General features: G+C 39.0%; 1 protein-coding gene across 2 annotated transcripts; it reads left to right on the forward strand.

Moving 5' to 3' along the window:
* The first annotated feature begins 1,487 nt into the window (after positions 1-1,487).
* Positions 1,488-21,870, forward strand: dusp22a (dual specificity phosphatase 22a). Of its 2 annotated transcripts, XM_056765732.1 has the most exons (7): positions 1,488-1,741; positions 7,106-7,139; positions 9,755-9,837; positions 13,411-13,460; positions 17,898-17,972; positions 18,249-18,420; positions 21,101-21,870. In XM_056765732.1, the coding sequence occupies exons 1-7, from the start codon at positions 1,721-1,723 to the stop codon at positions 21,290-21,292; spliced, it is 627 nt and encodes a 208-aa protein (XP_056621710.1). In that variant the 5' UTR covers positions 1,488-1,720; the 3' UTR covers positions 21,293-21,870. The 2 variants fall into 2 exon arrangements, with proteins under 2 accessions (XP_056621710.1, XP_056621711.1); XM_056765733.1 differs by lacking the exons at positions 1,488-1,741; positions 7,106-7,139; positions 9,755-9,837; positions 13,411-13,460 and adding an exon at positions 13,499-13,714.
* The last annotated feature ends 3,816 nt before the right edge of the window (positions 21,871-25,686 follow it).

Below are 25,686 nucleotides of genomic sequence, written 5' to 3' on the forward strand. Positions count from 1 at the left end.
CATCTTCTATGATCAATGTGTCTGTTTTATATTGTATTCAGAATAAAACAATATTTATAAACATTGCTATTTTGAACTGTTCTTATATCTTCTCATTTTATATAACATAAAGACATCCAATGGGTTAATCTATGGCAATGTACATTTAAGAGTCCCTAACCAACAATATGTAGAAATGTATCCGCATTATGCACAGAAATGAAAGAGTGAACAAAAAGTTTGCTATAAAATTTTTATTAAATCAACAAACAATAGTTCTAACTGTATTTCCCCGTCCATCACACGCATCTCCTTCACAAGAGCGATGTATTCTACATCTCCACGTTTTGTGGCATGCAGTGGAAGAATATTCCATCTCCTTTTTAGCCCTTTTTTTGATAGTAGTAACAACACAAAATCTTCTACGTTTCCTTGTCGAGCAGCTGCTCGCAAGACCCCATTCTGAATGATCTGACGTAATTCCGGTAAAATTCCTACTTTTCTTCTACTTCCTGCGGATTTACAGGACGATTTCGTTTGTGCGCCCCCTGTTGTTTCAAAGAACATCTCAACGGCGAACGCATCAAGTATAAACGTCTCGTCCGTTTGGGGAGTTGCGCGCGTGGACAGCGGAGGCTCGCGGAAAGGAGCCAGGCTTGTGTATAAACAGGCGTTTATTCAGAGGAAAAAGAGATGAAACAATCATTAGAAAGTTACACTGTGAACAAAAGTCAGATAACAGTGCAATACTTTTTTTATTATTTAACTAATGTTCTCATATTTGTGAAAAATATTTGAAGTTGTAAAGCAGCCGTATCATTGAAAAAGAAATTATAGTGTCATTAGACAGTGCAATACATTTTATTTTTAATCTTTTTTAATTTATTTTGTTTTATGTTTTTGTTAGATTTTTTTCCTCATTTCAATGTTCGGATATTTATGAACACTGATTCTTAAAGAAAATAGATTCTGATACTGTCCTGCTATTTACTGTTCTAATAAATCTTCACTGTGAAGCAAAACTTAGGCTACTGTATTTTCACTGAAATTGGAAATTATGATATTTTTGAAAAATACAATGAATTAAAAGGCTGTAGAGAACAGTGCGCTATTGCAGACTTATATTCTGAGGTTTTAATTATCATTATTTAAATCTAGTCAGTCGTGAACTAAAGTGGGCCGGTCTAAGGCATGAAACTCCAGGGCTAAAAATGAGTCCCAATCCGGCCCTGATGCATACTGTAATATAATTGCGATTTTCCAAAAATTCTTCGCTGGCAAAGGACTTCTTCCTGTTAACACTAAAGGGTTAACTGTGACGCTTCAGATTAAGGACACTGTGCAAACAGCTGATTGGTCCAGTTTGGGTTTGCAAGCGACTAAATAAGAATTTGTGCTGCGCAGACCTATCAGAATATTACATCATTATACTACGAGTTCGATTCGAGAGCCCTGCTGTGCTGTACGCAGATCTATTCTCTCGCGGTACTGAGATGTCATGTGACGTACGATCTGCGCAGTGCGGCACGAAGAACAAGCCGAATGTTTTTATTTTGGCATAAGACAGGAAGTTGTGTCATGGCAGCTCCTTCTGTACCCCGACGTTTAAGTTATGCTGTATTATAATGCGCTTTCATACACTGAGAGGACAGCAGTGTGATTTTAGTGAAGTAATGAGATGACACGACAGCGATCATATGCAAACTTCACTACTGCGTAGATCTACTTTAATCAGTGAACTATGGGCAACGGAATGAATAAGGTAATGTAAACTGCAGAGGACTGTTTCAGGAAGCTTGTTTTAAGTGGCTACCAAGGTAACGTTACGTATGGGTTTAGTTTAAGCAAACTTGGTGTTTTGGAGGCTACACGGCTAACCTCGAGCAGGCTTTATTCTGGCTAAGAGTTCGCAAACCCGAACTGGACCAATCAACTGTGAGCAAAGACGTGATGTCAATCTGACGCATCATAACATTTCTGTGTTAATAGAGTTTAGATGTTCTGTTAACAGACGAAGATTCTTTGTAGAAAACGTGATATTTTATTACAACATGCACCCTGCTGCCAGATTGTCTTTTGGAGCTGTTGTGTGTTGTATCTTTTCTATTTTAACTCTGGCTTTTCAGTAGCTATTGTAAGTATAAGCTATCAAAGTAGTGTCCCAGACACTCTACTGTACTGACCAGACTCAACCATGCTTAGCTCAAGTGGGCAACCAATCTTGGGCTACAGAGTGATAATGGCTGCTAAAAATACATAAATACACTTAATATTCTCAGTGTATGTATGTTGTATTTAAAGGAAAAGTTAATCTCAAAATCAAAAAATGTGTTATTTTTTACTCGCCCACATGACCTTCAACATATTTTAAGACCTCCTGGCATCTTTGGAACACAAATAAAGATATTTTAGGTGACATCTGAGAGATTTCTAGGCCTCCTCATAGACATCATGGTTATAGTTTTTGTACAGAAAAGTACCAAGACATCGTTAAATTGGTCCATCCGCTCAAGGTGACTCAACTTAATTTTTTCTGAAGCGATGACAATACTTTATGTGTGAAAAAAAAAAAAAAATAACGTCTTTAATCGATACATTCTCCATAATATGGTGCGCGTTCACGAGAGCATTTTGTCGCATGCGCATTCGGGCAAAAAGTGCAAGTCTTCCTCAATATCGAAATCATCAGACATTTTGCGAAGATCATTTTATATAAAGTGGTTGCATCTTCTTGTAAACACAGAGTTGCGCTTATGGGTTGTCAGTCAGAACGCAGGCGTCTGCCCCCACTGAATGCGCATGCGTCGAAGTGCTCTCGTAAATGCCCACCATAGACTGAAAAAACGTAGGAGAACAATATTTAAATCGTTGTTTTGTTTTGTTTTTCGCACATAAAGAGTAAAGACTTATCGTAGCTTCAAAAAAATTAAATTGAGTCACTATTCTGGGTTTGTTAATACATTTCTGTTCTGCTCTGTTAACATATGAAGAATGTTTGAAGAATACGTGACATTTAATTTTATAACAATATGCATCCTGCTGCCAGATTTCCTTTTGGTGTTGTTGTGAGTTGCTTCAGCTTGTAACTTCTTCAGTTCAGAGTAGTCATAGGTGTCTTGGTGACTTCTCTCTCACAAGTCAACTTCTTGCATGGACTTTGTGAGGATGGCCTATAACAATATTAAGAATAAGGCATGTTCCATATTTCTTCCGTTTCTTAACGGGCAATTAAATGGTGTGCCAAATTTTACGTTACTTTGTTCACAGCAAATTAGTCCAGTTTGGGTTGGCCAACTCTTAAGTGCAAGTTATTATCGTGTGTAGGACCTGCGCCGTAACCTAAAGCGTAGCTTACACAGAGCCGCCTACCTTATGCGTACCCTACGCCATAGCCTGATGCGCACCTCTCCAAAAATGTAACAACGCGTCAACTCAACGCGGACCCTACATGGACCGCAAACGCTGGGTTTGGTCTGTTTGAACCTCTCCCTCAGTAAAAAAAACCCTCTGTATTAAACATCTCAAATCTGCAACAAAAGTGACTGCTTACTTGCTGCTATCAACGCTAATGCTTCTCAAACGAGCTGCTTCTTCTTAGGCTCTTGTCTTATTTTACACAAGCAACACGCTCAAGGACACTGATGCCTAGTGGTCACTGCCTTTCAATGCGGAAAACGAAGTAGAAGTATAAATGAAAACCGACATGTAGGCTACGGCGTAGAGGCTACGGTGTAGGTCCTGAGCAGAACTAATATTCACCCTTTATGCCTTTAAGCACTACCACACACAGCGACACAACCTCATTCCTACGTATCTGTTTAAAGTGAAAATCAAGTTGTTTATACTTTGTTTGTATTTAGCATGCTTTGAGACACATGTGAAAATTCATCATTCAAAACAGCTGCTAAGTATTTTCTTCATAAAACTGCAGTTTTCCAAAGACATTCTCAAAAGCGCTATTTGAAATCGCCCTGGCTTTCTTGATGCCAAAATGATCACGACACTGCTTCTTTAGCTTTGCTTTGGCAACGCAAGCACATGCTAGTCACACGTGGAGTGTGAATGCTCTAGCCCAGGGGTGTCAAACTCAATTCTTGGAGAGCAATTGAGCACAGTTTAGCTTTTGACAGACAGACACAAGGGCAGAGCTAACAGAAACATTGCGGTCGGGTAAAGCCTCAATTAGAGTTTGACCAATATGGGTTTTTCTCCAGCCGATGCCACTGCTATTAGTCAAATGGTCATAAAAAGCCTTCATAATACACAGCCTGCTGCTCATAACGGCGTTTTTTGTTATATTAAGCCTTTTTGTAGCCTGACAGGAAAGTAGACGCTCCTATGGTTGAATGCCTTTAAACAGCCACAAAAGACTTAATATGTAAATGAGGGAAACAACAAGTCAGGATTTAAACTTTGGCTGAAGACTTAAAGGAGTCATATGACAGGTTCATCAGGTTCCAAAGCAGTTGTATTGACAGGTGTTCTTGCCATTGATTATTGTCACACACAAACAAGCACAACCACGACAAACGCAATTCACACAAACACGCAGCGCTCTCTAATACACATATTCTTAGAACAGAAAGATTTTTCATAGCACTGTTGTTATAAATTTTTTTTAACTTACTTGTCCGGTAGGGCAAGTCAAATTCTCTCTCTCTTGCCCATACAAATCATTACAAGTGGACAAGTTGTTAATGTCGAGCCCTTTCCCCATTGTTAGCATTAGTCTTTCCCGAGGACTTCTGGGTATGTGGGCTCCACCGATACTTCCTCTAAGATGCTGTTTTAATGAGAAACTGTCCCCTCTAATATTTCTGTTTGACTAGAGTTCCAGAAATGTACCGCAACATGATTTTAAGTTTGGCTCACGATGGTTCTGCTGGTCATTTTGGTGTGACAAAAACATTTTACTATGCGAAGCTGTTTTAGGCCTGGTCTTCAGGAAGACGTTTTATATTGTAGGACTTGTCATGCGTGACAAATGGAAGGAAAACCTAACCAAACTATTCTGCCTGCCCCACTGTATCATGTCCCTACGGTACATGAAGTGTTTGAGCACATTATTAATGACTGTGTTGGTCTGCTTCTGCGCTCAAAGTCTGTTCATCATTATTTATTGACAATGTGTGTGATTTAGCATATTCCTGAAGCTGTCCGCCTACATTTTATCATTGTAAGGGCACTTTTTGTGTTGCCTAAAATAATAGTGGGGGGAACAAATTTCACCTCTTGAGTTTTTTCTTGACTGCTTAAAAAGCTTAACATCAAGCATAATCTCTCCACTCCTTTTCATCCTGATGGTCACAGGGTGCCCTGGAAATATATCATCAAACTTTAAAATCTAAGCTATGCGCTTATTGCTTTGAGCTCGAGCGAGATTAGAAAGATGTCATCCCATGGTCACTCTTCGCGGTAAGTGCAAGCTCAATATAGTGGTCCTCACTTGATTTCAAAGGAATTAAGATCGATTCTGAGGCCGTCAGAAAATGCTTAAAGCCTATCATAGCAAGAATCCGAATGATTCCCCACAAAATGTTCATATAGAATATAATGTACCGTCTCCTATTGTGTTAATGTTAAGTGCTGACGCTTACAGGATGTAAACGAAGATGTTGAAATGGGCCCTTCTAGGTGCCCGATTGAGGACAGACTGAAAAATTCATAGATGCTATCTACTTTGGTATGAAAAATGCTCCCAGTACTTTTCAACGTCTCGTTTATATAGTTTTATCTGGTGTTTCCAGATGAAAGGCTTATTTGGATGATATCAATGTGTACAGCAGTTTATGTTCTGATGATCATTCAAAATTGCTACGTGATGTTTTTCAGAGCCTGGTAGATGCAATTCTTACCATTAAGCTCACAAAATGCAAATTTGGTAAGGCCAGACTAATTATCTGGTGAAAATCATCGGAAAAAGTCAAGTACGACTGGTCGCTTCCAAAGCTGCAACCATTTGCGAGTTCCCACCTCCCATTGACTGAAAACAATTGCGCCGTTTTTTGGGAATTGTAGGTTACTATCGCTCATTTTGTAAGAACTTTGCAACTGTAGTATTTCCCCTTACTGAACTGTTGAGTCCAAAAAATTTGTTTCGCTTGTACGGTCGGATGTGCCTTCGAAAATGTTAAGTCACATTGACAAAGTTCTAAGTTGTCTCAATTGAGAATTTTTTTTTTGTGGTGACTAGTCACTTTTTGTGTCTGAAGGTATAACATGTGCATGTAATGTCTATTCGTATTTTGTAATGAATTTGCTGCCCTCTACTGACCGTTTGTGTGTTGTTTTTTCTATTCCCTATTAGTTAGATGCATTTGCAAACACCTGCCATCATGTTAGGACTTTGCCATTATAAGAGCTGATGCTGCACCTGACACAGTGTGGGGGCTTGAGGGGCTGAACAAGCAGCTTTTGCCCTATTTTTGTCCTTGACTTTACCTCCACCAAAAAGTTACTTTTTACTACTTTCATAAATCTTCCTAGTTGAATGATCTTTTGCGTTTTTCCTCAATCGTACAAAGTATGTGTATGAATAAATGAGGCAAGTGAGTGAGAGGGGCAGTTGCGACTGCATTCACGTGCAGTGAGTGTCAACCCGATGAGAAAGTGCAGCTGGTTTCGGAAAATATTTGAAATATCAAATTCAATATGTTTGACAACACTAGTTGCCAGGCAATTTTTGTTGGTGGCCTCTAATATAAAAAAGCTCGGTTTAATTGCATTTCTTCATAATTGGGTGATCTTCAACTTCATTAGATGAGTTTCTCTGACCCTGTGGATGTCACATAAACAATGTTATTTTAACTATGTTGACATGATTGATTTCAGGTTTGTGAACTAGAAAAACATCATTCAATGGTTTTGAATTATAAATTTGCTCATGGTTTGTCTAAAGCATACTAAGAACACCACATAAACATATTTCACTAAAGGGGGACTTAAGTCTGAGTCTTGGACATGCATAAAATCTGTACATAGAAAAGCAATTTGAAAAGTACCAACAATAGAAGGGCATAATACAACAAGTGAAACAAAATTGATTATGTGCTTTATTAAGGTTAATGTTTACTGTATATGTGATGTTAATCTAAAAGTTCAGTATTTGTTTATTTTGTGCATATAGATTGTTGATGGTCTCTATCTTGGAAATATAAGAGGTAAGCAGTGTATTATTTTAATTTGTTTAGCAAACCTGCTATATTTAAGTTTCATTTATATGTTGTTTGTATATTTTGTCCGTCTTTAATCTTGCTAAAATTTGTGGTTACTATGGTTTTGAAACAATTAACAATTGACAGTACACTCCATGCACAATGATGACAAAACAAAAAACAGGTTTGATACAAAATTGCAAATGTATTTAAGAAATTGTACATTGCATTAGTATTCATACCCTTTTCTGGGACACTTGAAATTTAGCTCAGAAGCATTAGTTTTGCTCTTCGAGTGGAGTTAACCTGTGGCAAATTCAATTGAAAAAGTATGATTTGGAGTGGCACATACCTCTCAATAAAGGTGCAACAGCTGAAAATGCAAATCAAAGTAATAACCAAGACAATAGGTCAAAAGAACTGCCAGTAGAGCTCTAAAACAGATTGTATCAAGACACAGATCTGGGGAAGACTCCTGAAGAAAATTGGATGTATTGAAGATTCACAGAAGCGTGTATCCTCTATCTATCCTTAATGAAACAGTTTTGGAACCACCAGATCTCTATCTTGAGCTGAACTCCTGTCCAAACAGAGACAATCAATGGAGAAGGGTCTTTGTTAGAGCGGTGACCAAGAGGCTGATGATCACTCTGGTTGAGCTCAATGATCACACATGGAGATGGGAGAAACTTACAGAAGGACAAACATCACTGCAACACTCCACCAATCTGGGATTTATGGCTGAGAGGCCAGACTCAAGCCTTTGCTCAATACTTCAGCAAATCTTTCAAACTGTCAGAAACAAGATGTTCTGGTCTGATGAATCTCAGTTTCATGTGTGGAGAAAACCAGGCACTGCTCAACACCTGTACAATACCATCAACAGAAAGTGTGGTGGAAACAGCATCATGATGTGGGGGTGTTTTTCAGCTTCAGGGACTGGGGCATTTGTCAGAATAGAAGAAAAGCTCTGTTGCACAAAATACAGAGATAATGATCATCAAAGCCTAGCCCAGAACATTAAGAACCTCAGATTCAGGTCAGTTGTGGCCTAGTGGTAAGAGAGTTGGACTTGTAGCCAGAAGGTCACTGGTTCAATTCTCAGTGCCACCAGGAAATGACTGAAGTGCCCTTGAGCAAGGCACCTTACCCCTGCTTGCTCTGCAGTGATAGCTGCCCACTGCACCCTACTTGTAAGTCTATTTGGATAAAAGCGTCTGCCAAAGGAATAAATGTAAATGCAAGCGTAGCTCATGGACAACTCCATCTATATCCTTGAGTGGCCCAGCAAATGCTTGGGCTTGGACCCAACTGAACATCTCTGTAGAAACCTGAAAATGTCTGTCTACTGATGATCTCCATTCAACCTGACAGATTTTGAAAGGATCTACAGAGACGAATTGCAGAAAATGGCCAAATGTAGATGTGTAAAGCTCATACCCAAAAGGATTTGAGTCTGTAAAGGTGCTTTAACCATTTTCTGAGTTAACTGTATGAATACTTATGCAATGTACTTATTGTTTTTTTTTGTTTTAATTCATTTGCAAAGGTGTCAAAAATCAGTTTTTGTTTTGTCATAATTGTGTATAAAGTTTAGATTAATGTCATTTTTCTTTTTAAGCAGTTTAAGATAAGGCAGCGGCATAAAAAAATGGGAATAAAATGAAGGGGGATGGATACTTTTGTAAGGCACTGTTATCTATTTAAGAAACAGGTTTTTATTTTAAGTACATGTTTTTAGAAAAATGAAAGACATGGGAACATTGTCTCGGAGTTACAAAAAAGTCATTTTTAATCATGAATTACTCCAAACCTGTACACATTTCTGTGTTTGATTGTACATAAAGAAAGATATTTGGAAGAATATTAGCAATTGAGATTTCTGGGGCATCGTTGACTACCATAGTAGAAATATTTATTCTTTCTATGTTGAACACAAAATAAAACATGTTGAAGAATTTAGGAAAACAAACAACCATTTTAACGGAACTCAATGGTGCCCCAGAAATGTCAGTGGCTAACATTCTTTAATACATCTATCTTTGTGTTCCACAGAACAAAAAAATGTATACAGATTTGTAACCACTTGAGGTTGAGTAATACATAACTGAATTAAATTTTTTTGGTGAACTATTCTTTTAAAGGAAGAGTTGACAGGAAAATAAAATCTACCCCATAATTCCATTACCCTCGTGTAGATAAAAATCTGTTATATTTGGCTTTTAATCGCATACTCTTTATATTGTTTGCTTCATTAGTGTTGTTTGTAGAACATAATTTTTATTATTGCATAAACATTGTACGGTCAGCATTGTGAACAAGCCAAAGTGTGAAACTTTGGCATGTGACTTCTCCCTCAATGTTTTTGCTTCCTTTTTTATATGATCTGTGATGTGTGGAAAAAAAGCCCCAGAATATATTTTTTTTGCTGTCTATATCCACAAGGCTTTATGTAGAAATGTCACATTCTGAATATTTTGTGTGACCATGGCATCAAGCTCAGCTTTTGTATAACAGCTTTCCTAAAACTTTGCACATGCAGGACAATGGACATCTTTATTCTAACAGCTCTGTGGGTAAATGCTTATAACACTGATGTTGTTAAATGTTTCCATACACAGACTCCGAGAACAGAGAAAATCTGTCTCGTCAAGGCATCACCCACATCCTCTCTGTGTGCAACAATGCCAAGCCTGTATTACAGGTATGAATTATATGCTCTTACAGAGACAATAGTGTACCAGGCAATATACTACACAGAGTAAAACTCTGAGTATTTACGGAGTAGTTCACTTTCAAAATAAATGTTCATGATCATTTACTCACCCCCATGTCATCCAAGATGTTTATGTATATGTTTCTTAAGTGAACTACTCCTTTAACACCGAGTTCCTCTGAGTATTTCGTACATAAAGCACGCACTGCACATGAGACATGTCCTTTCATATTGTAGTCTTTTGTCAGCCTTAATCTGAATGTTTTAAATGGTTTATTTATAGCTGAGGTGTGAGTTTAGCTTCAACCCTGATCCAACTCACCCACTTGTAATATTCCAGTAATCCGGAAGATCTTGATTCACTTGTTGAAATGTGTTTGATCAGGGTGGATGTCAAGGATCACAAGTAAGAACTTGCAGGACTGTTGAATAAAAATTGCTGATTTATGACATTCAACATTCACGAGCAGCAGGGGGCAACAGTGATATCCTGTAACTGTTGAGAGCGATGGACTGATTTAACATTCATCATCTGTTTTGAGACCCTTTAAATAGCTTCAAAACTTGCTGAGCACTGAAGTGTGTGTGGCGACACGACCTCCTAATCTCATGAGAAGTAATTCATGAACATGATTTCAATCTTAATATTATAGTTTTGGAATGAGAAACATTACAGTTACTCTGAGACCTCAGAAAATAGATGATTGAGTCCAATGAGTTCCCTTTCTGTCGGTCTCTCGACATGGTTTTGAACTGACAGATTGGGTTCGCCCTTGAGAACCTATCAACTTCTGACTAGTGAGAAAAGGCGAATGAAATTGGCGAATGAAATTTGCATCCGGGTATAAAAGGGAAAGCCTTCGCTTCATGACTGAGCAAACTTCGCTACTCTACAAGCAAACTGCCGGATTCTTACGATGTGGTGCAGCAACTTCCCCTGGGCGTCTGGTCGGTTCCAGACGTTTTCGAGCAAATTCTGAAAAAGCTCATTTCCTCAAGCGTAGCATGTCCCGCTGTTCTCGTGGGTGCGGTACTCTCATTGAGGAGGGGGACGGACACGATGTCTGCATCAAGTGTTCGGGTCTCCAGCACACTGAGGTTGCCTTCATGGACACATCTTGCTCACACTGCGGGCAGATGGTGATTCAGACGTTGCGATCACGGATGGTCTTCTTCCGAGAACCAGCCACCACCTCGCCTGCATCCCGGGCTGTGACGACTGTCCGCCAGCGCGAGCAGCATGGGTGAGATGGGGGCCATCGCGGGCGTATATTTGTCAGCTATGCCCACGCGGACCGTTCGCACCCCGTCTCGCTCGTTTGATCATTCCCCAGAAGAGGGTTCCAGACTGTCTGGATCCTCATCCACGTATCCAGAAACGGTACGTGATGAAGATGAGATGTCAATCACAGCATTGGAGGGCAATTTGCTGGCATCCGATCCCGACGATTCCTTGCAGCTCCCTCCCATGGGGGGTCGAGCTCAGGAAGAGGTGGATATCGAGATGTTATCCATGCTTTCCCAGGGCGCGTGAGCATTGGGTTGCAGTGCACCACCTCCAAGCCACGCCCAACCCAGTCCCATTCTTTCCACCCTTTCGGCTTATTCACATCAAACCGGTATCGGTGTGCCCCCGGTGGAGCGTGCGGTCACTGTGCACCTTTGCCTGTAGATAGGGGGCCACCTGGAGAGGTCGACCTAGACTCCCGTCCACTGCTGTGGGCCATGCTGCCTCCTCTCTCAACACCATGGCCATCCTGCAGGTCCACCAAGCCAAGGCGTTGAAAGAGCTCCATGCGGGTAAGACCGACCCGGGGCTAATGCAGGAACTCCACACCGTCTCCAACCTCGCCTTATGACACCTCTGGCTCAACCTGAAGCGGATGTGGGACGCAGAGACACTCCGCTTTCTTGACGCACACATCGCGCAAGGTAGACTGTGTGGTGACACTGTCGTGGACTTCTCACAACAGTTCTCGTCAGAGAAGCAGCAGACGGAGGCGATCAGCCACATCCTACCCAGCAGCAGCCCCGGCCCTCTCCAATGCCAGCTCCGGCTCCCCCCCAACCAAGCGGCCCCCCGGAAGAGGATGTAAAAGAGGAAACCGCCACCCCGTCAGCAGCTGTCGCCGATGCGGCCCTGACGGAAAGACCCCAGGGAGGTTAACGCCATCAGGACCGACCCCAGCCATAACATCGCTGGTTGGTCGATCAGAACGGTTTCTGCCCCATCTCAACATCAGCTAGGTCCCTTTGGGGGCCTAGCAGCAACATTCTCACACAAAGAGTTTCCAATCTCCCTGGGTGTTTTTCACAGGCGCTCTCACCCTCTTCCCGAGAGTGTTCGGCAACCCGAAGTTGCATCATCGGGAGACGCAATGTCGAGTATGGCTCGAGCTTCCCACCTGTCACAGTTGCCATGGGAAACTTTCCGTCTCGGCTATTCGATGCAATTCGCCAGACCTCCGCACAAGTTTCGAGGCATCCTCTCAGCAGCAGTCGCGGAAGCCGAAGCGGTCCTGACAGAAAGTTCCCAGGGAGGCTAACGCCATCAAGACCAACCCCAGCCATGACATCGCTGGTCGGTCGATCAGAACGGTTTCTTCCCCATCTCGACATCAGCTAGGTCCCTTTGGGAGCCTAGCTGCCACATTCTCACACAAAGAGTTTCCAATCTCCCTGGGTGTTTTTCACAGGCGCTCTCACCCTCTTCCCGACAGTGTTTGGCAACCCGACGTTGCATCATGGCGAGACGCAATGTCGAGTATGGCTTGAGCTTCCCACCTGTCGCAGTGGCCATGGGAAACTTTCCGTCTCGGCTACTCGATGCAATTCGCCAGACCTCCGCCCAAGTTTCGAGGCATCCTCTCAACCTCGGTCAGAGGCAGGGATGCTCCCGTAATTCGGGCTGAGGTCACCATCCTTCTGGCGAAGGAAGCGATCGAGCTCGTCCCTCTAGCCGAGATGTTCAACGGGTTTTACTGCATTTCCCATTTGAGGAAGTAGCACTTACCCGGTGGCCTTACGGCACAGAGAGGCTACTCGCTGTTAAAAAAATCCAAGGCCGCAGCCCGTGAGGACCGAAGGCAGAGGCTTCTAACCTATTCAAAAAGCTTGTGGACCACTTACCTACCTATCCACTGGAAGATTACAATTTCGCGAAAGCACTCACATCTGACCCGCCGAGGACAGTCACCGTCGCTTCGCTAGAGATTGTGATACGTCACAGTGCACAGTTGAACCCCATCTGACGGTTCAACAAAACGTCGAGAAACCATCAGCACCACAGTCTCTCAAAATCCTGTGGGAAATTTTATTTGTGTGTTATATTATAGAACAAATTTTTTTGGATCAGGCCTTGTTGTGATGGTATTTGATGAAAAGACGTAGAATAATAGTAAAGTGTGATATATAATATTGGATCTCCCGAGCAAACAGTTCAGACATGTGTAATGATTTATTTTAGGGTTTCTAAGTGCATTTAATCAGAATATTCAACAGAATTATTTCAGCTGTTTTGTAGGTATTTATAATATCTTTTTGTGATGATCTCATCCTCAGGACAAGACCTATCTGTGCATTCATGCAGCTGATGCTTCCAGCCAAAATCTGTGAGTCCTAAATATACTGAACAACAAACAAAACTTTCAAGACACTCAAGCAATGTGTGAAGAGCAAAGACAACATGTATACATAAAAATAACAATGCAGACAAAATGAAAATGAGTGTAGAAATTGTAAAACTACTGCTGTTCCTCATGGGTCACATGACTTTCTTACAGACAGAAAAGATGCTCATGGAGAGACACTTTCACAACATTATACCAAAGCTGAATTTTCCTCATTCATGTGTCCGAATCAATGAGTGAGTGGGCATGTTTCATGCAGATATCAACTAATCACGTGTGTACATCTAAAACAGTTCTTATATACCTGGCTAAATAAAGGAGCTTTCACATAGTTAACGATAATTTAAAATTTAATAAAAATAATTAAAAAATTGTTCTTCATTTGGGAGATAGCACGGTTCAAATCAAAACAATACTGATAAAGAACGATTTTTTTCAGCTGATGAATGATAAAACACTGTTAATACTGTTGCCAATATCTAATGTTTGGCTATTGATGAATGTGATGCTGGTTTATGTCTGAATTAAAGACTGTAGCGGTTGGAAAGGGGTGTGTTTACAGCAGGATAACAGTGAGGTAACAGTGTATAATATAAGTGTCAGTAAGCTGGCACATATACATCCTGGACATGAGAACACTTCCAGACTTCAGAGTGAGCATCCAGCCTTTGCTCTGCTTTGCTGTCATATTTTGGAGAAATGACGTTCGGGAATGAAAACGAAAGCATAAGGAGCATGTATAATACATGTACAATACATTCATTTTAGTGAGTGGGAACAATGCACCGCACGAGCTTAAAATAAACATAACGTGTATCTTTATTATGGACGCAAATGTAATAACATTTAACGTTATAGTTACAGTATAATGTGAACACCCTTTAATGCTGTTTGCTGTGTATTCTTTCACATAGGCTTACTCAATAACAATCCAGAAAAAAACTATGGAAGAAATACTTAGGACTTATAAAAATTTTAGGAGTCACATTAAAGGAATCTGTTTTACACAATATTTCAAGCCAGTTTAGCCTATTTAGAACATAGAACATAGAATGAGCTTTATTGGCCAAGTATTTTTCCACATACGAGGAATTGTTATAGTGACAGAAGCTCCACAGTGCAACAGAAAGACATAATACAGATGATAAAAGAATAATATACAATAGGCAATGTACAAAACAGTGAAAACACAATATACAATATAGACAATTATGTATGTTCAAGTCTGATATGTGCAAGTTTGGTGAAAAATAATGTAAAATAGAGTTCTGTGTTCCGCATGTAATGTCAAGTGTTCATGAGGTAGATTGCCTGAGGGAAGAAACTGTTCCTGTGTCTGGTCGTTCTGGTGATCGCCCTGGAGCTCTGAAGCGTCGACCAGACAGTAACAGTTCAAAAAGGGAGTGTGATGGGAGTGAGGGGTCGAGAGTGATTTTACCAGCCTTTTTGCTCATTATGGATGAGTACAGTCATGGAGAGTGGGGATGGTTGTACCAATGAGCAGTCCGGACTACCCTCTGCAGTCTTCTGAGATCAGATTTGGTAGCTGAGCTGAACCAGACAGTTATAGAAGTGGATCTTTCCAGGATCACTGGAAGAGAATTTGCTCCTTATGTTGTCAGAATAATTCCTCTTTGCCCCTCTGATCTCCTTTTCCAGTGTGAATTCGGCCTGTTTATACAAGACTTTGTCCCCTTTTCTTTAAGAATCTTCTTTGGCCTGACAGAGCTGTCTGAGTTTGGCCGTGAACCAGGGTTTGTCATTGTAGTAGGTTAGATAGGACTCTGTAGGGATGCACATATCCTCACAGAAACTGATATATGAAGTTACAGTCTCTGTCAGCTCATCCAGATCGGAGGCAACAGCTTCAAAAACAGTCCAATCAGTGGGAGAGAAACAGGCTTGTAAATCCTGCTCGGTTTCAATAATCCATCTTTTAACAGTTCTTAATATAGGCTTTACAATTTAAGTTTCTGCCTATAGGACGGAATAAAATGAACCTATCGCCAATCGCGCTGTCTGAGCTTCACAAGCGCGCCGGCTCGCTTTCCCCGTCTGCACGTACACAAGCATTTGACCAGAGCTATAGCTCCTCCAACAACAATGTCCAGCAAAACGTGGGAAAACTCAAAAACCGGTAAAAGATTTTGTTGTGTGTTCTGCCGAATGCTCGGCAGGTCATCCCAGATAAAACTGATCATATTTGAGAAACAAAAACAGGAAAAACAAACAAAAACAGTACAAACACTGAAGAGCAAAGCACAGTAGCTGCCATCTGCTATGCCATCTTGTTATAATAATGATGGTATAGAGAACCATCCAAAAAGCAGCACATTTGTTGTGTACAAACAATAAAAAGATCAGATTCTCATACACTTGAAATCAAATGCTGTATAGAAATCATTTAGAAATGTATGGCATATGAGCAACCACTGTAAAAGTGAGATTTTCTAGATCAAATAGCTGTTTGTGTGATGCACGTATGCTATCAGTGCGAGGCACCATCCCCTGATGCAATCCAGAGGGAAGGAAACTGTGCACTGGCCACCAGACCTATTAAAACCCATCTGTCACAATCTCACAGCTTTAAAATAAGGATAACGGTCTGGATGTTTCATCACACCCACTGTAGTCTTCTCTCTTTCATGGGTGGAACAAACAGATTTTTATCGAAATTGCGCATCATAATCATTCATGACAAAAATGTGTTCCTCACTCACTGTAACCATATGTAACCTGTTACTTATAAATCTAACATAATAAATGTTTCTTCCTCTCTCTTTTTATTGCCTTAAACTGTTCAACTGTTGGGCATTCGTTTACAAGAGGACGGAACGTTTCTTAAAATAAAAATATATATATATGCTAAACATTTTTTTCTGACATAACGATTTACCACATAACTGTGTAGGTTAACTAGGTTACAATCCTGAACCGACCCATAAATCTAATCTCGACTAATTGTAGTGTAAGTACCTTGTTAGTGCGCATACTGTTAAATAAAACAATCAGTTGACTTCCATTCTGAATTAGGACAGTTAAGGGTTGTGAGTAATGCTTTGTTAGCTATATTGGGAAATCAGCAATTTGAAGGTTTTTGCAATCATTTGTTTCTCAATCATACCTGAATTTAGCGCAGTTTTCAAATGGTACTCTGTTTTTTACATGGGTAATATTATTAATAGAATTATTTCCTTGCTTGGAACATGAGAACTGTTTAAAAACTCAGTTTTAGTAGTTTTAGCAGTTTCTTTGATACAGTATTTCCCCTGAGCTTCAGCTAAAACATGACGATGTCCCTCTGGAATAATAATGTGTAATGATTTGATATTTTGAACACTTTGCAAAGACCATTTTCAGTTTTTCTGAATTTACTATTCAGATGTATGTATGTGTTTGGGTACAATTTTCCTTTTTTTTTTTTTAGATCAGATTAGATTCAACTTTATTGTCATTACACATATACAAGTACAGTGTAACGAAATGTAGTTTAGGTCTAACCAGAAGTGCAATTAGCAAGTGCAGGATATACAGTGTGAATAATTACAGAATACAATATTAGGAAAATACTATACAATGGGCATGTACTATGAAAATATGACAGTCTGTATGTACTATGAACAATATAAACAGAAGGCTATATACTGTGAACATTAATGTACAGGTGGTTATGAACAGGTAACAATATAGACTATACAATAGTGCAAGTGACTTGAGTGTGCATTAGTTACAGACATTAGCTATTAAAGGTACAGTGCAGTAGATGAGTTAGTGCAGTTATTGAAGTTATGGTGCAATAGATGAGTATGCCGTTGATAGAGTTACAGTGCAGTAGATGAGTTAGTGCAGTTAATAGAGTTACTGAGTTACTAATTCAGTTATTGAAGTTATGGTGCAATAGATGAGTAGATGCAGTTAATAGAATTACTGAGTTACTAATATAGTAATTAAAGTTATGGTGCAATAGATGAGTAGATGCAGTTCAGTAATCTACTTATAATATTTCCACCAAGTTTCAAATAAAAACGTGGTTTTGTTTGCATATATTTGCAGAAAATTAAAATTGGAGGAAAAGGTCAAAATAATGGAAAAGATACTCCACTCCAGATACAGCAAAGAAAACATGTTCATATTCCCTTTTAACAACATTAATATGTTTAGATGTATTTAGGAAAATTCATGTTTTTCACATGCTGTTGGAAGACTTTGTTTGGATGATTTTGTTGAAATTCAACAGACACTGGACTGGAATGGACACAACACATCTAGAAAGGGTATTTTAAGGAAATTTGGAAGGACTCGTTTATTCCGCGGCTGTATATCATACTTCCATGTCAGTTGCAGATTAAAAGCGAGGTAGTAAGCTGTCATAATATCATCATGTAATAGGATCTGTCTTTCTCACATTTCATTTTGCAGGTCTCAACATTTTAAAGAGTGCATACGCTTTATCCACGAGTGTCGACTCAATGGAGGGGCGTGTCTAGTTCATTGGTAGGTGTTTTACCCGTTTTCTATTTTTGTGCTTTTCCTTCAGTACAGTATGTGAGCTATTAAATATAAGAGTCACTTTACAGGAACAGTGGTTTAACCGGAACACCTTGCTTGTCTTGTTGCAACATCATGCTTTTTCACCATTTCCAGTATTATAGTCTAGACAAAATAACTTGCATGCTCACATTCACACTGACTTTGTCTATATTCTGTATAAATTAACAAACACTTTATACTATTAACATTCAATCTAACAAACCATGTCTCTCACTTCAGTCTTGCTGGAGTGTCTCGCAGCACAACCATGGTGGTGGCTTACCTCATGACCGTCACCAGTTACAGCTGGGAGGAGTGTCTGTGCGCCGTAAAGTCTGTGAGATCCTTTGTGGGCCCAAATTACGGCTTTCAACAACAGCTGCAGGAGTTTCAGATGAAACAGGTTTCAGAGGTACAGATTCTGACTTCCTCTCTCAGGTGTCAATGAGATTTTAAAAAGTAAATACCAGTCCTTAACAATGAAATTGTAAGACTAGTAAGGCTCTGTGTTGCAGGTTCAGGTCCTCATCCAAAAGCAAATTCTCAATGGTCATTAAAGGGTCACTCAAATACAATATTGTGGGGTGATGTGTGTGCGTGTTTGTGATGCTGTCCTACTAACAATGACCATTTCTATACATTGTAAACGTATTTGTAAGTGTTGGCAGGTTGGATCAGATGAAGTTGTCCACTAGTCTCAGCCACCACCATGGTTGGTTGAACGTCTGATGGATAAGGCACACTTTTCTTGAAACACTTCAGCACGTTCAAAGTTGTCATCTGATTAGTTGAATTTCACAGGATTTCTGATTCATCCATGTGATTGTTTGCTTTACCCGTCAGTCAGGCCAAAGTCAGGCCAAAGAAAGCAGTGAATATTCCCTACTCTACGTGAGCCTTTTTAATATCCAGAAGAAGTCTGTGCAGTTTTCAACTCTGGTTGCATGTGCTCAAATTCTGCATGTCCTTGTCTGTGAGAAGTAAGTGAGTAATCATTATCAGATAAATGGTCCCTATTGATTTTTTATAGTAGGAATAAAAATGACTAGGCTCAAGTCATCAGCCAACTTGATGTCTTGCATCGGTTCTCGCATTTGTTGTGTGAAGGTGTGAAGTGGGGTTTCCTGTTAGAGCTTGTGTTGCTGCCTCAAGTAAGATGCGAGGAGTTGAACGACAAAAAAGTAACAAAAGTGCTTCTGGTTAAAAGGGGTACCTGCCTGAATAAGGGGAACTCTGGTTTAAGGGGGACCTTCTAATATTGCAACACGATCTTCTCTGCTCAACCCAATATTGTTTGCTGTTAAAGTGTCAGGCTTTAAAAGTGTCAGATTTTTGAGAACAACATAAAGAGGAATTACTTTCGTACCTCTCATGCGTTATCATAAAACTCTTGATTAATTTGATCACGTTTTACAAATATATCTCATCTGTATAACAATGTGTTGCTGTATTTGACCTAATTGTGGACAGAAATGTCATTTCTAAAGTGGCTATTGGTGGATACAGACTGTGGGCTGGTTCACTTCTGTCCTGCTCTTTGGAAACTGCGCAGTTCTGAAGAAGGACTGCCCTTTGAGCAGAAATGAAAGAACCCTTCTATACGAAGGGATGGATTGTCGTGATAAATGTCAATCCTTATATTCAGCGAGACAGTTTTGGACAGGTAACCATGAGGAGAAGTGAAACGCACGGTCTCTCTGCCCTTGCAATGATGCCCAGCTAAACTGAGTTGTTTGGTTTTGACTTTATATGCTGAGGTGTTTATATAGTATAGGCGTACACATGCAATCATGTTCAAAATGAGTTGTTTAATGCCCGGTTCACAGACAAGGCTTAAAGCTAGTCCCAGATTAAAATGAATGTTTGCTTCTTCTTTGAAGGTCTTAAAATATGTCAGTGCCACTTTTTTTTCCATCTCAAGAGGCACACCAGTAATGATTTTTACTAAGGCGTTTTTATAAAAGTAACTTAAATATCCTAAATAATCTAAGATATATGACTTAAATTAAGCCCTTTATGTGAAACCGGGCCTACATGTTGGCTGGACTGAAAAAAAGAATAGTTTTCTCAGCAAAAAAAGCTTTTTAAATGGGAGAACCTCTATTTGGGGATGTGATCAAATGGGGAAGTGGTTTGTGAACTGGATAATGCTTTTTATTATGAAAATGTCCACTTTGTTTTTAAAGTAAACTTAGTCTGCAAAATAAGAAGCCTAATTCTGATTAGCTTTGTTAAATAAATAAATAGAAATGTATGATGTGTCCAGATAGAAAAAGGTGGGTGTTCACCACCAATTGTTAACATTTTTCTTGATCTGCTGGGTGATATACTGTACTGTAGGTTATTTAAGGTTACAGTTTGTGAGAGCATCATTTCAGGTTTATAATTCTGCTTAATCTGCTAAGGAAAGTCTGCCTGGAAAGTAACCGGATATCTGTCCTCCCACTCAATTCCAGCATTGAGCTCGAGCAAGGGCTGTGTGCCAGGGATTTCCCACTCTCTCTTTAAGACATGACATATCCAGACTAGACGGTTACAGTCATCTGCTCCCGCTGGGAAGGTGTGTTTGTAGGCAGTGATACAGAATTCTGTGGAAGTCTATAACTTGCTTGGGTCAGAATTTCCTGAATGAGTTCTGAATGAGGGCCACTTGGAGCCTGAAACATTTGGTCAGCATTCGCTGTTTTAAAATGGGTTCAGGTTGCTTTTATCGAAAGGAAAATTAATTCAAATCCAATACTTTCCCGAAAAGCCTATAATGGAGTAGCCAGGTTGTCATAAGAAGCCAGATGTTGTCAATCAACTTCTATTTTTGACTGTGGGCACTGAGACACTGATTCAGTAGAATATTCTCTGACGATTCTGACGAAGCAATTCTACATACGCTTAGAAGTCACAAAATGCATTCAAGCATTGAAAATGACCCATGCAAAGGTTTCCCTTTTTCGCCCTTTTTCAAACCATACATAACAACAGAAACTATTCAAGTACGCCCTGTTACCTGTATGTGCTCTCTTGTCCAGTTTGTTTGATGACAGAGTAAGTTGTATTAAAGCACTTACACTAATGTGATGTCCTCCTATCTCTTGCAGTACCGGGCGTGGCTGCGGGCCAGCTACAGACCTAGTCCCTTTAAAGACCAGGAGCAGGTTCAAGCTTTACTGAGTTTATACACCGAGCAACAGCAGCAGGCCCAGCAGCGTGAAGAAGAATGGTTGAATCAGTCCTCTAGTACCTGCACACTGCCCAACAACAAATACAGCAGACCAGGCAGCAACAGTTGAAAGAGGTGCTCATGCCCGTCCTCCAGAGTTCAACGGCTTTATCCTCTGCTGCACAGTAACGCCACATCGGACGAGACAAATGAAAAATCAAATCGGTTACACTAGACCCAAATGTGCATGTAATGTCAAAACACAGATTGGCGTAATCAATGTAATTGAAGTGAAAAGCAACAAAAGATTTTTCGTTCTCTTTTTTTGGAAATAGCACTAATAAATGTATTTCATTAACTGTGCTGCCCAGTTTCTTGAGTGAGTTATCTTGAGTTTTTTTACCCTTTTATCACAAAACCACATACAACATATAAGAGGTCCATGGTTTGGTATGTTATAAATGTTTCTTGTCATTTACAAGTTATGGACTGCTGTACTTTATGAACATGAAAATAAACAACAATACACAATTTGTTTGTATTTATATTTTAACATACAGTCATATGACTTTTTAGATCCTAGTTTAGTTCCTTTTTTGAAATGTTGGTCTAAATAGATATTACATATATTGGATATTCATGCTATATTTGCATATCATATTATTTTAGATCTTGCAGGTGGTTTCAAATAAACACTGTGTATACTTATTTTTCTGTCTAATTTCATTTTCTGAAGACCAATGGATTGGTGTCGTACCTGCACAATTCAGCTAAATCCTTAGATACTATATATGTGAACTTTTCAGCATGGTATTTTCCCATAGCAGACTGGGAGTATCACATTCTCTTTATTTTTTAATCGGCTATCAATTATTAACAGTGTTGAGTGAAAGAGATGAATTACTGTAATTAAAAACGTAGGGTATTACTTGTCAATTTTAAGTTTTTGTTGTTGCTTAATTTATGATCCACTGCATGTACTATAAAATGATTTTCAATTTAAAACATGCATTTAGTTAGAAATGCAATAGAATTAGAAAAGAGCACTTTTCTCTGGCTCTGATGGTAACAGGTTAGCTCGAGTAATAGACTGCACATATGAGCAGCTTGTGTTGTAGAAGCAGCACTGCAAAAGAGGTAGTTTATTCAAGTGTACTCGTACTTTATTGCGGTTATACTTTAACGCCTGTTACAGACTGTGCAATTTCAGTGATCTAATAATATCTTGAACTAATATCTAATATCTATATAATATCTAAAACTATGCCTAGTTAAATTAGAAAGTATAGGTTGTTTTTGGTCACACTTCAGGCAATTCTCTCTATTATCAAACCCTTAACTACCAATTTTCCCCCAATAAACTCTTCATTTGTTGCTTATTAATACATAGTAAGGTTATTAGGTTTAGGGATTGGTTAGAATTAGGGGTGTAGAGTATGGTCATGCAGAATATGTGCTTTATAAGTACTAATAAACAGCCAATATGACAATAATAGGCATGCTAATAACAACTTTATTAGTGAGAATTGCCCCCTATACTGAAATGTTACCTGTTTCTTTTTTAATACGCATCACAAGAAAAATTACAGTTGTCCACCTTGAGACAAAACAATGGCACTGATGTATTTTAAGATACATGTCAGTGCAAGCAGTTTTCAGCTTAAACCAAGACCTAGTGTACTTAAAGCGGCCATTCCCTGTGATGCCAATTTTCAACCTTTAGTTAGTGCGTAATGTTGCTGTTAGAGCATAAACAATACCTGCAAAATGAAAGCTCAAAGTTCAATGAGTAGCGAGATATTGTCTTTATCAGAATTCACTTTTCAAGGACTACAGAGAACAGCTGAAGTAGTGTTTGGTTATCAGAGATTGTTAACATTTGACTAAGCTGGCCAATTGCGTACTTTTATTTTCATCACAGTCCTCCAGCTGGTCATAACAATTCAGCTAGACACATTCTAAGATAACCAACGCTCAAATAACAGCTTCATGACTTTAACATCAGCTGTGAAAGCGGTTCTGTGTAATAACTGATATTGTGTGTGTGTGTGTGTGTATAACTCTTGAACACTTCTATGAAACGTCCTTTGAAGACCTGTTTGAGAATGTCTGCTGGTCAATCTGCTTGTTTTATTATCCAACTCAGGTCCAATATAAAAAGTGTGAATCTTCACACACACACTCTAAGCTGGGAACCAATCACGACATACCTGGTCAGCTTTACCAATCAGAGCGTTTCAAAAGGCGGGACTTTGAGAAACTGGAAGAAATCCAGTCGTTTCGTGAGAAGAGCGACAGCGCTGGAAGATAGACTTGAAATATGTGAAATAAAAAGGTTTTTTAAACGAGAAACATGAACATCCATTGTTAAACACCCACATAACATAATCAAAGTCTACTTTATTATTTCCTGATTATAAAATAAAACTTGGCAAACACATATTCCTGTTGGAAAAACAATACAATATTTTTATTATGTACCAATTTTTTTTTAATCTATTGTGTCTTGAATCTTATTCCAGTGGGATTTAATGGTGTTCTATCTGTTACCATCCACCAAGATCATAAAAGACCAACTGGGCCTATTAAAGGTTCCATTAGCCTGAAATTAATAAAATCATTAAGATTTAAGTGATGGTTTCTGTTGCTTTTATTTTCAGCCAGGGACTCGTAGTTAAAGGACCAGTCACTCAAATCTAGCAGCATCTACATTTACATTTACATTACTGTAAATGTACATTACATTTACATGTAATGTAAATCTACATGTCTACATGTAATGTAAATGTAAGCTGAATTCCCAACCTCATCTAATGATGAGGTTGGGAATTGCAACCAATGGGCTCACTTAACATTTCCCCCCTCCCTTTCGAAGCACTACAGAGGCTGACACAACATGACGAATTACATGCACGATGTATGAAGATTTGAGTAGCTTAATTTTAAGCTCATACAAACATAACGCTTCATTATGTAAGGTGTTTATACACATCTTTAGACAGTGATGCATATTATAATGCTGGGCAGCGGAATTTTTTTTATCGCATGAGTTTTCTGTGCTTGATCACGAATAATCACATTGTTAAGCGTACAATTCAATAATGAATTTAAAAGTATTGTATTATTCACTTTTATTTTAAATGTACTGCTATATGAACAAAAGTGCAACAAGATAATTTAAACAAATAATGTAATTTTTTACAACATTATTTCCTTTACAGCATTAACATTTTAACTTAAAATATTTATTGTAATGAAATTAAATACAAAACCGAAGCTATCTGCCACTGCCAGGCATGCACTTTCTGTCTAGTTTGATGTAGAAAATCAAGTTATAATGATTATTGATTTGATTGCTTATACATAAACTCTCTTTCAACACTCTTTCAACACAAAGTGTAAAGTGTACTGTATTTTTTTCAGCACATCTTTAAACAACAAAATTAGTGTATGCTACTTTTTACTTAATCTTAACAATTCATATAATAATAAGAAAATTCCTTTAACATGGGTGTTTTGGGCCCGTCCATTGTTGTTTGATGAACATGATAAACAGAGATCTTTAACATGCTGCTTCCCCTTTAAGAGCGCTCTATAAAGATCTAGGTGTCTAATGATGGGTTCACACCAAATGCGAACAATCCTGTTAAAGGCTCTTTATTACTCGCGGGAAAAGTTCGTTATTTTCGCATGACGCCAGCTGACAAATATTTAAACTTGCGGGGAAGGGGAGATTTGTGTCTATTTGCGTCTTTGCATTGACTTTGTATGTAATTTACTCGTGTAAAACGCTTACTTTGCGTTTAGTGTGAACCCCCTATAACACAATTGTTTCCCAACTGTTTTTGTTCATAAAACTGACTACATTCACATGGACCCTTCCTAATATGGGAATTTTTACATTATCTTGTGTTTATTTTTAGTTTTAGAGTAGGAAAATGTGAAAGAAAACTCAGTTTAGTAGTTTGCGCTCTGACTTTTATGTTTAAACATGTTTTCTGCATTAGCCTCACACTGCATACAATAAATGCATGTTTTGTACATTAGCCGGGGAATTTTTTGTATCGGCAGGCTATGGATTTCCTTCCTCTTTATTATCAATAGCATTAAATAAGCCTCTTACACCCGCACATAGGACGTCTAGAGCAACATATTTGAGAAATAAAATAATACTTAAAAAAACTGTGTTAATGCACAGAAAAATTGCTGTCGACATTAATGAATTAATCCGTAAAAGCGATAATAACATGTTAACCTTAAGACCTAGTATATTATATTGCATTTCGGTCAATAGACCCTCCAAAAAATTACAAACTGGTCCTTAATATTATCAAAAGGCTGAAGACTTTACAGAAAATGTTGATGCCTGGTAAATATGCATTGTCCTACAGTAAGTTGAGTTCTTTTTATGTGTGTAATGCTCAACTTTCCCTTACAGACCAGCTTCACCACGACCACTACCTGTGCTCATATCCTCCAACACACCACCAGAATGTAACCTCACCGTTCCAAGATCTGCTTTTT

This window comes from Triplophysa dalaica, chromosome 14, assembly GCF_015846415.1.
Source record: "Triplophysa dalaica isolate WHDGS20190420 chromosome 14, ASM1584641v1, whole genome shotgun sequence".
NCBI lineage: Eukaryota > Metazoa > Chordata > Actinopteri > Cypriniformes > Nemacheilidae > Triplophysa > Triplophysa dalaica.